This window comes from Mustela nivalis (assembly GCF_964662115.1).
Source record: "Mustela nivalis genome assembly, chromosome: 4".
NCBI lineage: Eukaryota > Metazoa > Chordata > Mammalia > Carnivora > Mustelidae > Mustela > Mustela nivalis.
The window spans coordinates 111096353-111109888 of record NC_139023.1 but is presented as its reverse complement, the minus strand read 5'-3'; the positions used below and the strand labels follow the sequence as shown (position 1 = coordinate 111109888).

The 13536-nt window shown below is 36.3% G+C and overlaps 1 protein-coding gene across 7 annotated transcripts in view; it reads left to right on the top strand.

The window, feature by feature from the left end:
• Positions 1-13536, top strand: part of BMPR1B (bone morphogenetic protein receptor type 1B) — a 399701-nt gene that overhangs the window by 230299 nt on the left and 155866 nt on the right. For 5 of the 7 annotated variants that reach the window (XM_082728089.1, XM_082728087.1, XM_082728083.1 and 2 more), the window contains exon 2: positions 11962-12056. The exons of 1 other annotated variant lie outside the window; for it this stretch is intronic. Coding sequence is in view for 1 of the 6 variants with exons in the window: in XM_082728088.1 (XP_082584214.1) it covers positions 12357-12360 (4 nt within the window). In the remaining 5 variants the exon portion in view is untranslated. Of the gene's footprint in view, positions 1-11961; positions 12057-12280; positions 12361-13536 lie in introns of those variants that run through there. One more of the 7 variants, XM_082728088.1, reaches the window with a different exon arrangement.

Sequence of the window (13536 nt, the reverse complement as noted above, 5' to 3'; positions counted from 1 at the left end):
TGCTTCAGATCTCTACAGCCCTGCTATTCATCATTTCACTTGAAAGCCAGATTTGCACGTCTTTCAAAACGACAATCATGCAGTTGAACATTTTTTTATTAACGTTGTTGGAATTGTTTAGTAACTCATTTTCTGTCATAAAGGTGGTAAAACAGGGAAAAAGGAGTGAGTACCCAGGACAGAAATGCTGATCAGGTACCCCCAAATCATCCTGAAAGGCACAGTAGATCACTGATTTCCTGTTGGCAGCCGGGGAACCAGTGTGTGCATTTCCCTTATGTGCTTAGTACTACCAAGTTGAAACCAAGCATTTTGTCCTATTTTGACAGAGGAGACAACAGGCAAGGAGAACAGGGAATCTTAATACTAAAGTCACAGTGTGCAAGAAAGTTTTCCTTTTAATTCGAATCTACACCCCCCCATAGTCAGATCTAGTTCTGCACCAGCCTAAGTGTTATTGCATAGAGATAGAGATTTAGAGAAGATCATTCCATAAAAAGACATGGGAGGTGTGGACGTGTACCCACAGCATTCCCAGGGAGCATATGGTGTGTTAGGAGGGTTAGGATTTGTGTTGTGGGCAAAGGAGAAAAGAAAAGGAAAGGGTAAGGTCAGGTTGAGATGGCAGAGACGACTGTATTCTGTGTGGAAAAATCAAACCCTCTGTTTTTGGCAAGAGGGGGTGTTGACTTTTGCTTTTTAGTAGCAGGCAGAAGGTTGATGGGAGAGAAAGGAGAGTGGTGACAGAAGACTAGCTTTCAGTTATTTAAGTTATTTAAGGTTCTATAAAAGCTAAATCTGAATTTTGGTAGGAACAGAGGGAAAGGAAAAAAGGTGACAAATGAGAGACATTTCAAAGACAGGTTCTTGAGTTTTAGTGACTCAGTTGGAATTAGGGGAAAGCAGAAGTAAAACACCAAAATTTTTAATTTGGATGACTCCATAATGGTACCATCATTACCCAAGTACTGGTTGTGTGAATGTGTGTTTGCCATTATCAGCCAAAGTATACATGCCACAAACTGGAATGCATTGGTCTTTCCTCTAAGAGTTAATATTTTTTCCACAGAAAGGTAACTTCTACTAAGATATGGCTCCACTGGTATTATTGGAAAGTATAGTAGTAAGGGCTAAGGATTTAATGTGAAAAGATGTGTATTCAGTTTCTGTCTACACTTCTTTCAAACTTTGACATGTGGACTCTTCCTTTGCACTTAGCTTCCTTATATGTAAAGTAGGGATAATTTCTTATTGCTTCATCCTAATGAATAAGTGAGACGACATATGAAAACTCTTGTTAAAAGTCCGAAGTGTTGTATAAATGGGAGTTCTTAGATTTGTACAAACCCTAAGAGTTGGATGATAAGAGAGGTTTTATTTCATCAGTATGGATCTGTGGATGCCAAGGACATGCTTTGATGTTCCCATACTTTCCTTCATGTTCTCTCCTGTGTTACTTAAAGCCCCAAGTATGAATAGCAGTTTGTATATGCTTTTCTAAGCATAAATATTTATGCAAAACAAAACAAAAAATGGAAGTAGGTTGATGACTACATTGATGTCCTGTTAGTTAACATTATTTCATCTCTTTTTTATGATGGGAGAAAAGTATAAGGATACTCTTTATTCTTATCTTTTCTACTTTTGCCACTCGCCTATCCTCAGCATGGCTCCAGCTGTGTTCTTGGTCAGCATAGGCCAATTACCCAGAATGAAGCAAATCAGAGGACAGGGAAAAATCTCCTCAAAGTGCATTCCTGTATAGTTTTCCCCGACTCCAAAGTAGTCTAATGAAATTAGAGCTGGCAAAACTAGAAAGATTGCTTCAGTCCTTCTCAAAGTATGATTTCATTCTCTCTTAGAAGTATATATTATAGAGGGCACGGATTGCATGGAGCACTGGGTGTGGTGAAAAAATAATGAATACTGTTTTTCTGAAAATAAATAAATTGAAAAATTAAAAAAAAAGAGGTATATATGACAATATTCAGATTGACCAAAATTCAGAAGTTAAAAGTAAGATTTTTTTCATTTTTAGTCTTTTTTTTTTTCCTGCTTTACTCCTTAATTATTTTTGATACCACATTTCAAGGAAATTTCAGGTCTTGTCAACCAAGAGAGCCAGTAGAAATAACCACATTTCATATGTGACTCAAACTAGAGTAGTGGATATCTCATTCATTTCTTGTTTAAAATTAGTTTGCTTAATTGTTTTCTTTCTATATTTTGTTATTTTTTAAAAATGCATTTTGGTTAAAAAAAGTGTGATGTTAAAATGAATAGCTATATTCCTTCGCTTCACAATTTATATCCTGCATATGAAAGCAGATTCATCGTAGAGCAATAAGATAGACAAGTGTTGTTTTTCTTTTCTTTCTTTTATGGATGATTGGACTTAATGTCCATGTCTATTTTCACTGCCTGTTAAATTTAATCATTCAGTGATATCTTTATGGGCTACTGCCATACGATTAATGAATAGTAAAAAAGGGCAGCTTAATTGTAGCAGAAAAGAAGTTCCGTCTCCCATTGAACTGGCTTTTTCTGAATCCTTCCTGGCTGGGACTTTCCCCTTCCATCACATGGGATGTTTGGCATTGGTTTGTTTCAAGGGACAATCCGTCTTTCCTGCCCTCCTTGCAGCTGACTGAGAACCCTCTGTGTGGGTGATTTCAGGACCACCTCGACCCCTCCTTCCCATGAGAGGACACTTAGTGCTTTCTTGAGATTCCATTTCTACTGTCCAACAAAATATACTGTACTTTTTTCCAGAAATGAGTGTTCTATTATATTAATATCACATTGATGATTACAGGCATCTGTATGAGTGTAAAGGTCCTCAGCTGAGTTGCTCTCAAAGAAACCATGACTATCAAGAGATTATCTGTATCTTAATCATGAAAGAAAAGTAGTTGTTTCAAATGTGGGATCATCATCTGTCATCTGGATATTAGAACAATAAGAGATTAATGCAATTAAAATTCTCATCATCATGAAGATTCTTATTGACATATAATCTTAATTTAGTTTCCATTTTGGAGTGATATTAGAAAAATTTGAATTAGTGTGGATTAATTTTTTAAGAAATAGATATTAAAGACATGATTTTAAATATATATTAAAGAATAGATATTTAAGAACTGCACACTTTTTGAAAAGTAGAAAATAATTGAAATTATAATATATTATGTTAAAAACACTTTTGAGATTGTCCTTAGTATTATAAAATTATATATGTGGTTTTAAGAGAAAGACCAATACTGATACATGCTTTGAACTTAGCTATTATTATTAAGAAGTGTCAGTATAGTTTTAATCTAAGTCCAGTTAGCAGCAATGATGGTATAGAAATGAGCTGATATCCCTGGTGCTTTTCAACTCTTTATTATTACCTTATTTTATTAAATATAATTGAGCTTTATTATTAATTCTGGTTATAGGTGTTCTATGCACTATGCATTTCAAAACAATTTCTATTTATAAATAAAATGTTTTAGTTTAGTTTGGGATTAGTTGGTGTTGGTATCAGATGAACTTTAAAGAGGATATGTATTCTTTGCTGTGGTTTTCTTGTTTAGTATTCTTCTTTTCAATTTATATACAACAGTGTTCTAGTTGAAAAGAACAAATGGCCTATTTATTAATTGTGCAGTCAGTACTTCTCAAAACTAATAATGGATAAGTACTTAAAATAAACTGGCTGCAGTGAAGGTTAATAGACTTGTCTATGACTTTCCTGTGGGGTTCCGGGGGCCTAAAGTATTTATTACTTGGGAACAAAGAACCTTAGAGTACAGGTAAGTGACTCTCTATGTGATAGGACTCATAGTAGGCCTGTAAAGAAGGAAAGAGTCCATCGTTAGCTACTAACTAGGCACACTTTAGACTCAATTTCCTTTCTTCTGAGTCCTTTACATTGAAAGTCACATATTTCCTCAGGTTTTTTGAAAATTGACTATGAGCTTGGATTACTAATATTTTCCTTGTAGCCTTTTGCCCCTGAGGAATGTCTCGTTTTTTGTAGTGTTGGATAATTTGTAGTGTTCATATCTGATTGAGTTTGTTATCACAGACTTTGAGATCACTGGCTACTTCATAAGTTGTTTGCCTTTCATTTCTTTCTTCAAAGAAGCATTAAATTAAAGCATTAATATAATTGGATTATAAACCCAGTTTCCTAACATTGAATTTATGGAGTACTTTATTATTACCAAACTAAAGATATTAATGTAGGTATTTGTCATAATACTGAATAGAGGATTGACACTTTTTCTTTGTAATTGCATTTTTAAAATAAGTTTTTTTTCTTCACTAAAAATTCTACCAGACTGTATAGGAATTCAGATTAAGTTAGTGTGGAAACTGAAATGATACACCAATCAAGTCTTTCTAATTCCTAATCCTTTATTTGTTTATTAGCTTACTCATTTACTTCTCTAACAAATGAGCTGTTATGCCTATGCCAGGTACAACTTTGCTGGGCCCTTGAAAATATGTTTTAAGCTTTATTTGGTCCCGTGTTTTCTGGGAAATTATATTTACTGGAAGTGAAGAGTAAGTAGCCAAAAGGCACATGAAAAGATGCTCAGGATTAGTAGTCTTTAGGGAAAGACAAATTAAAACCATGATAATCACCTTATATTTGCCAGTATTACTGTAATAAAAAAGACAGATAATTACAGGTGCTCATAAGGATGTACAATAATTGGAACCTCATACATTGCTGGTGGGGATATAAAATGGTGCAGCTGTGTTGGAAAACAGTTTGACAGTTCTTTAAAGTGTTAGACATGCAATTACCATATTACCTAGCAGTTTCATTCCTAGGTAGTAAACCAACAGTAATGAAAGCATATGTTCATGCAAAACTATATGCATGGAAGTTCACAGCCTTATTCATAATAACTCATGAGTGGAAACAATGCAAATGTTTACCAGCTGATGGATGGATAAATAAAATGTGGTGTGTCTATACAATGAAATATTCTTCAGCCGTACAAAGAAAATGAAGTAGTAATGTCCAGTAACACAGGTACTGATTTTATTTTATTATTTATTATTATTTTATTATATATTATTTCATTTTATTATTTATTATATATTTATTATTATATATATTTTATTACTTTTATTTTATTATTATTATTATCATCATCATCATTACACTATAATGAGTTGTCCTTTGTTTGTGGTGTTCAGTCACCACCCTCATCATCCTTTACCTTTCCTTCATGGCCAGAGTTTTGAAAGAGAGCTTCTCTTCCATGTCTCCCTTCAATTGCTGACCTCCTGTGTTCAGTGAAAACAGCTCATCCATTTGTGATCACTGTTTTATTTTGAATGCCTACTTTGCCAAAATAGAACTCATATACCATAAAATTCACCATTTTAAAATACACCATTCAGAGATCTTTAGTATCTGAGCACTTTCTGAATGTTGTATATCATAGGCTCATTTCAGTCCCTTTCATATTTGATCTTCCCATGGCATTTGATGTTATCAACCACTCTCCCTCTGCTACTCCATCATCATTCACCCTTTTTCTCATTGGTCTGCTTAGATTCATCATCGTTCCACAGACTTTGTGGGTCTCTCTTCCTTGGCCCAACTTCTAAATGTTGGTTTGGGGTTACTTACTATTACTGATATCAGGAACCACTTACGTTGGTATAGGGCCCACAGATCTCTGTTTCAGTTATTTATACAACATATTTATTGTGCCTTTATTATTATGTATTACTGACTCATTTTAGGCACATGAAATCTGTGTTGTCATTCAACTTCAGTTCTATTGGAGAGCCAAGCAGTAACAAGAAAGAAGAAAGTTTGCTGTTAGATAGTATGATGGTGGCAGGCTTCACTGAGGAGGTGGCATTTGAACAGAGGCTTAACTGGAGGTGAACCAGTTAGCCATGAAGCTGTCTGTTAGAAGAACATATCAGGGTGGGAACAGCAAATAGGAGGACACCAAGGACAAACTTGTCAGGCACATTTAAGGAGTAATAGGAGAACAAGTGGGTTCGAGCTGTGAAAATGAAAGGGACTCTAGCTCATGCTGTCAGAGACAGAATGAGGAGCAGAACAAGTAGGGCTTTATGGATCATTATAAGAATTGGGCTCCAGGGACGCCTGGGTGGCTCAGTTGGTTAAACATCTGCCCTTGGTTCAGGTCTTGATCCCAGGGTCCTGGGATAGAACCCCATGTTGAGCTTGCTGCCCAGCAGGGAGTCCGCTTCTCCTTCTCCCCCTGCCCCTTTCTTGGCTTACTACGCAGTTACTTACTGTGTGCTCTTTCTCTCATATAAATAAGTAAAATCTTAAAAAAAAAAAAAAGACCTTAGGCTTTTATGTCCTTTGGAGTAGAAGATGCAATACACACACACACACACACACACACACACACACACACACACACACACATTTTAAAGTAGACTTGAAAACCACTGTAGAGCCCAATATGCATCTTGAACTTGACCCTGAGATCAAGACCACAGCTGAGATCAAGAGTCAGACACTCAACCAACTGAGCCACCCAGGCGCCCCTATTATCTGATATTTTTAAATGACTGCTTTGGCTTCTCTGTTGAGAATAGGCTAATGCTGACAGTTTCAAGCAGGAAAACATGAATAGAAGGTTACTGAACTGATACAATCTTCATCTCTCCTATGTTATAGGTCAGTATATTTAAGTGCTTACTGACCATGTTCACTTGGCTATAACACAGTTCATCATGTTCAAAGACTAACTGCCTCCTCACTTCCCAACTCCCTATTCCAGAGCTGTTCTTTTCTTTCTAAATCTCTATCTTGGCAAAGACTCATCTACCCAAGAGAGGAGCCACCTCTGACTTTTTCAAAGCTTGAATTTTTTTAGAGTAGAACAAGGTTCACAGCAAAATGGAAGGAACAGAGATTTTCCATATATTCTCTGCCTCCATGCATGTATAACCTTGCCCATTACCACCATTCCCCACCAGAGTGGTCCTTTGTTACAACTGATGAAACTGCATTGACACATCATAATTACCAAAGTTCATAGTTTACACTTCAGTCTTGGTACTGGAGATTCTGTTGGCTTGAACACGTGTATATAGACATGTATCCACCATTATAAAGTCAGGCAGAGTATTTTTTTCTAACCTAAAAATCCTTTGTCCCCCACCTTTTCATCCCTCCCCCACCCCTTCCCCCACCCAAATGCAGATCTTTTTACTATCTCCACAGTTTGGCCTTTTCCAGAATGTCCTATAAGTGGAAATATATAGTATGTAGCCTTTTTAGAATGACTTCTTAGTAACACACATTTAATGTTGATAGCTTATTTCCTTTTAGTGCTGAATCAATCGTGTTCCCTTATCTTGATGTACCATAATTTACCTACTCATCTTGATTTTTTCCAAGTTTTGGCAATTATGAATAAAGCTCCAAAAATATCCTGTGAAGATTTTTGTGTGGGCATATGCTTTTCAACTCTTGTGGGTAAATACCAAGAAGGGATTTCTGAGTCTTGTAGTAAGAATATGTTTCATTGTGTGAGAAACCACCAAACTGTCTTTCAAAGTAGCTGCACCATTTTGCATTCTCATCAGCAATGAATGAAAATTTCTTTTGTTCTGCATCCTTACTAACATTTGGTGTTGTCAGTGTTCCAGATTTTGGACATTCTACTAGATGTATAATGGTATTTCATGGTTGTTTTAATTTGAATTTTCCTGATGACACATGGTGTGGAGCACCTTTTTTATATGCTTATTTGTAATCTATGTGTCTTCTGTGGCCCATTTTAAAAAATGGGTTTGTTTACTTATTGCTGAATTGTAGGAAATTTTGATTAATAGTCCTTTATTAGATGTGTCTTTTGCAAATATTTTCCCCTAGTCTATGGCTTGTCTTCTCATTCTCTTGACATTGTCTTCTACAGAGTTTTTAATTTAAATGAAATCCAACTTATCAATTATTTTTTTTCATACATTGTACCTTTGGTGTTATATCTAAAAGTCATTGCCATACCCAATGTATTCTACGTTTTTCCTATTTTACCTTCCATGAGTTTTATAATTTTACATTTATTTATATTTAGTTATGAGTTAATTTTTGTGATGGGTATAAGGCCTTTGTTTTGATTCTTCTTCTTCCTCTTCTTCTTTTCTGCATACGGGTGTCCAGTTGTTCTAGCACCATTTGTTGAAAAGACCATCTTGGCTACATTATACTGACTTTATCCCTCCATCAAAGATCAGTTCACTGTACCTGTGGCAGTCTGTTTCTGGGTTTGCTATTTCCCTCCATTGATCTGTTTGTTTATTCCTTCTCCAACACCACGTTGTCTTGATTAATATAGCTTTATAGTAAGTCTTGATAACAGGTAGTGTCAGTCCTACAACTTTGTTCTCTTTTAATGTTGGTGTTGACTATTCTAGGTTTTTTTTTTGCCTCTCCTTATAAACTTCAGTATCACATTGTACATAGTCACAGAATAATGTCCTGATTGGGATTGCACTGAATCCTTAGATAAAGTTGGGAAGAACAGATACTTTGTCAATATCAAGTCTTCATACCTTTGATTCCTCATGTGTTCCTTACCTTTCAGTCAAATTGAAGATAAAACCTTTAAGTTCTTCTTAGTAGCACATAACAATTATTTTAATTTTGTCCACTGAAAAAAAGGTGAAAATATACTTCTATATTAGGGTTCTTTCTAGTGTTAAAGTTAATATTTCTGAGGTCCCTATTAGATGGTAAATGTTCAATAAGTAATAATAATACTTCCTTTAGAACACATGCTTTCAGGAAGACAAGGGAAGGGATTTAACTGGTTCATAGTTTTTTTTTTAAGATTGTATTTATTTATTAGAGAGAGAGTGAGTGAAAGAGAGAGAGCACAAGCAGGAGAAGAGGCAGAAGGAGAGGGAGAAGCAAGCTCCCCACTGAGCAGGGATCCCGACACGGGGCTCATCCCAGGACACAGAGGTCATGACCCGAACCAAAGGCAGACACCCGTGGTCCATAGTTTTTATTAGAGCTTTGTCTTTGTGTTGTACAGTTTTATGGGTTTTGCCAAATGCATAATGCCGTGCACCTACTGTTTCATATCATGCAGAATAGTTTCTCTGCCTTGAAATCCGCTGTGCTTCATCTACTCATCCTCCACCCCTCCCAAACTTCTGATGACCACAGATCTTTTAGTTGTCTCTATAGTTTTTGCCTTGCCCAGAATGTCATATACTTGGAATCACACAGTGTATAGCCTTTCAGACTGGTTTCTTTCACTTAGCATTTGAATGGATGGTTCTAATGGAGTCATTGTCCGGATTTTCAACTTCCACATAAACTCTTTATTAATATTGATCTGGCTAAAAGCAATGCTTTATTCATAACAATCTTATTCTTAACTTTACAAAAGAAAGGTACTCTTTCATCCTTCCTAAATCCTATCATGGTACATTGCCCTGCAGTCATAGATAATTTAACAATTAAAAAAATTTCAATTAACGCCTTGGATTTTTGTTGGAGAGAAGTATGATAGAGTAATAGAGTAAACAACGAAAGACTTACTTATAAAACACTTTGGATGAAAATTTTGTGAGGGAGTGAGTTTGCAGTAAAGGTCAGGAAAATAAAATAGTAATGTAGAATTTTCATGTAGAGTTTATTGGGACACCTGAGTGACCCATTTTGGTTAAGCAGCCAACTCTTGATTTCAGCTCAGGTCATGATCTTATTGTGAGACTGAGCCCTGTGTTGGGCTCTGCACTCAGTGGGAGTCTGCCTGAGATTCTCTCACCCTCTGCCCCTCCCCCCATGCCCTGCTCTTGCTCTCACTCTCTCTCCAAAAAAGGAGTTAAAAATTTTTATTTAAATAGACAAATTATTAATTATTATGGATTTATAATCCATTGAGTATTCTTATAAGTTTTACTTTAAAATGTTAGTGTATTAATAGGGTAGAGATTAAATTCTCTGCAGGTACTTATTTCACCACAGATGAAAAATAGTCAATGTTAACTTGCTAATGTGTGAGTAGTTCCATAATTTAAGTCTTTTAAGGATCTGTAAGCAAAAATAGTTGAAGACTGCTAGCATGATGTATAAAACCTATGTTTTTAAAACCTCATATATAAAACCTATCATCACTTTTATCCTTCTAGTCTTTTAAAAAAAAAAATTAACCATTTCCTGCTCTGCATTGTATTCTCCAGCAAGAAAAACTGCTTGAAGTTCTATACCATGCTTTTTCATGCCCCTTTGTCTTTACTGTATCATTCTTTCCCCATGTTTGCCTCACTGCCTTCTGCCTTGCTATCATGTACGGAAGTCTTGACTGAGGAATTCCCCAAAGAACCCCCTCTTCATATTGGGTGCTCTGCCTGCTCTCCAGTACTCCTTACCACTCTCTGCTAGTTTTTGTTGTCCCAGGAACACGGTTTTGTCATTAGCTTGTTTTTCTCTGATATTGGACTGTAAGGTCTCTGAGAGTAGAAACTATGGTTTATCTTTGCCTCCTCAGCAGTTAGCTGTATACCTCTCCTAGAAATAAGTTAATTTATTGGGCAGATATTAATTATTGAATGCAACAAAGATGGATTTCAGTTGTTAGAAAGTTAGTTTTTGCATATAACATTTTTCTGGGAATCAAACCTTTGTTTTATGCTAGCTAAATTTCCGGCTGTAATATTTGCTCTTACTGGTAAGGTTTGCAGTAAAATTTCACATGAAGATAGGATTCTGAACATAAAAATGAGTTTAACAATCACTCTTATAATAGAAGGAGCGAAGATTGTGAGCAGTAAGAGTAAGGCAGACTCTAGGTTTGGCTCTGCTGCAAACTTGTCATGTAACTGTGGATAAGTTAACCGGCCTGGGGGGTCGGTTTTCTTATCTGTAAAATGAGTAAGTGGCCAGATTATTTCTAAGGTTTTCTTTACTCTTGATTTAGTCTCAGACAAAATTTCAGTAAAACAAGCATATAATAATTCTAGGGCAAGAAGAATAGAAAATATGGATTTGATTTATTTTCTAATCATTCATACTGTAGACATTATATGTGGTGTGTGTGTGTATATATATATAAAATGCTGACCTTGCACATATCACCTGCAAACGATATAGAGTCACGACTTATATTTTATCCTTAAACTAAAAAAAAAACTAAAATAATTCAAATTGTTATGATTGAAAATTTAGAATTAGTTAATAGAATATATTGAGTCATACAATTTTCAGATACATAAATTTATCTGATTAATCTTATACGTTCCAGTGCATTTCTTTCATTCTGGTGTTTGAGCTTACCTGTGTTGAAACATTTCTTTGCAACCAATTACTCAGTTACTACAGCCTTACTCAAAGAGAAGCAAAATTAAAAACAATTATAAAAATGCTTGCCTCTGTTTGGGCCATTCATAATACATAGTACTTCAGTTTTACAAAGCTGGATTGAACCACATTTAGGTGTAACTTTCATAAAGGGCTTGAAGTGATGTTTGGCTGAAACAAAGGCAAATGTTTCCTTTCTTGTCTTTCACTTCACCCAGCCTCCCCTCCCCCTTTTCTTCACCTGCTCAAGAAACGCTATTTCTTCAGACAAACCTCATAATTGCCCTTCTGTGCCTGATTTGGGCCTCAGGCAAAGCCCATAGCATCTGTAAAGCTGGCAGCAAAATGGTATTTCCAGGCAGGCACAGGGTTGCTGGGTAGTGAGCCAATCCACAGCTTTGTCTGAGCAGCTGAGAACTTTGCCGGAGTATTACCACGGTGTTCAGTAACACAGACCTGTGCCATGAGCAACTAAAGTACCGAGCAAGTGTCAGGGTCAATATTTATAGACCACTACGTAGCTGCCTTGCAGAGAGAGAAAACGGGAGAGAAACACACACACAGAGGGCAAGGAAAGACAGACTGCAGTGGGGAGAACAGTAATTTCCAGCATTTTTGCTTAAAATATTCTTTTTCACTGTCAGGTTCAAACTTCTGCTGAATCATAACCATTCAACGCTGAGCTATGACAAGAGAGGAAACAAAAAGTTAAACGAGCCAGCCTGCCGTAAGTGAGAAGGTAAGTAATTAGCCAGTTCAGTCTTGCTTTTACTCGTAAACTCCCTGTCCCTGTTGGGTGCTCTGCATCAGTGAGCAAAGGGTGTGTGGCATGTTAAGCTAGCCAGGAGGGGCTGCCTGCTGTTTAAGAATGTTCTTGGTGGCCGTGTAGTGCTGTGTGTTGCTCTTGAGAATGCTGTGTCCTTTCAGGATACCCTGAAATACGGGGATTGGGGGTGGGAAAGGTGCTCTACCCCTGACTCGTGTTGTGTCCCATCAGCAAGTTTCTGTTTCTTCATTCCGCCAAACCTGAAGTCTTCTAATGGGTAAATTCCTGTTTGCTTTTGTATCAGGATTAAAGCAGGACTATATTATTGAGTTTACAGTCGTGAGTGGTCCAGAAATGGAATAGGGGAAAAGTTCAGATGAACATGTGAAAATGTAGTAAAAGCCTTGTCCGTGTAGGCGCTGTGATTGAGAGCAATGTAGGTTCTTTTTAAAAGTGAGCCATGTCCCTTTGACAGTGCATGATAGTGAGTCAAGGGCTAGCTTTGGGAACAGAGAGAACAGGGAGTGGTGAGAAGTGAGAACAGTCTTAGGAATCCAAGATGCAAATCAGCATGGGGAGAGTTTCTCTGTCCAAGGGACTTGCTAGTTGGTTCTTTACAAAAAGCGATTCCCTACTACATTCATGAAATGAACATGTCTTGGGGCATGTAGGTCGTTTGTTTTTTTTTCATTGCATTTAGCACTTTGACATGTTTCTCCGCGTGTTCCCAGTGCTGTGGGATGTTCATTTATTTGTTGTCATTTTGTATACCCCAGGTTAACATTAAAAGCAGTGGTACTGAAGATGACAGAAAGAGATGGTTTTCCTCTATTTTTTGATTTAGAATGCTCACACAATTTATAAACTTATATGGTTTATGTCTAGTACACATGGCATGGAAAGTAAGTATGTTGCTCTGCTGGAAGGATGGCATTAACTAGGTGAAATTTATCTACTGACATAGTGAAAACTTCCCTATTGTTGGTTTATAAATTGTGGTACTATAAGCGTTAGCATGATATTTAAAATTTTTAGGTTGGGTTATAGATGCTGATTATAGTTCCAAAGGGTTTTCTGTATTACATGTTTAAGTTAAAAACAAAGGTAATACTAAATTTTCTTGCAGAGCTTAAGCAGTAGATACAAGGAGATACCAAAAGAGATAGAAGGAAAAGCTAATACTCTGGCACAGATTTTGTGTTAGGGTTAGTGTTCAGAAACCCACTCATCTAAAATAGAATAAACCACATCCAAAACAGCAGGTGGAATGGGCCTAAATGAAAAGTAAATATCTTAAGATGAGGCTGATCTTTGTAGAATATCACTTTTATTGAATCTCATATAATTTCCCAAATAAAGCAGAATGTTTCAAAATCAGTTCTATTAATTCAGGAATGCTTTATGGGTATTTTCACATCTAAATTTCAACTGTGTTTTAACATTCATTTAATGC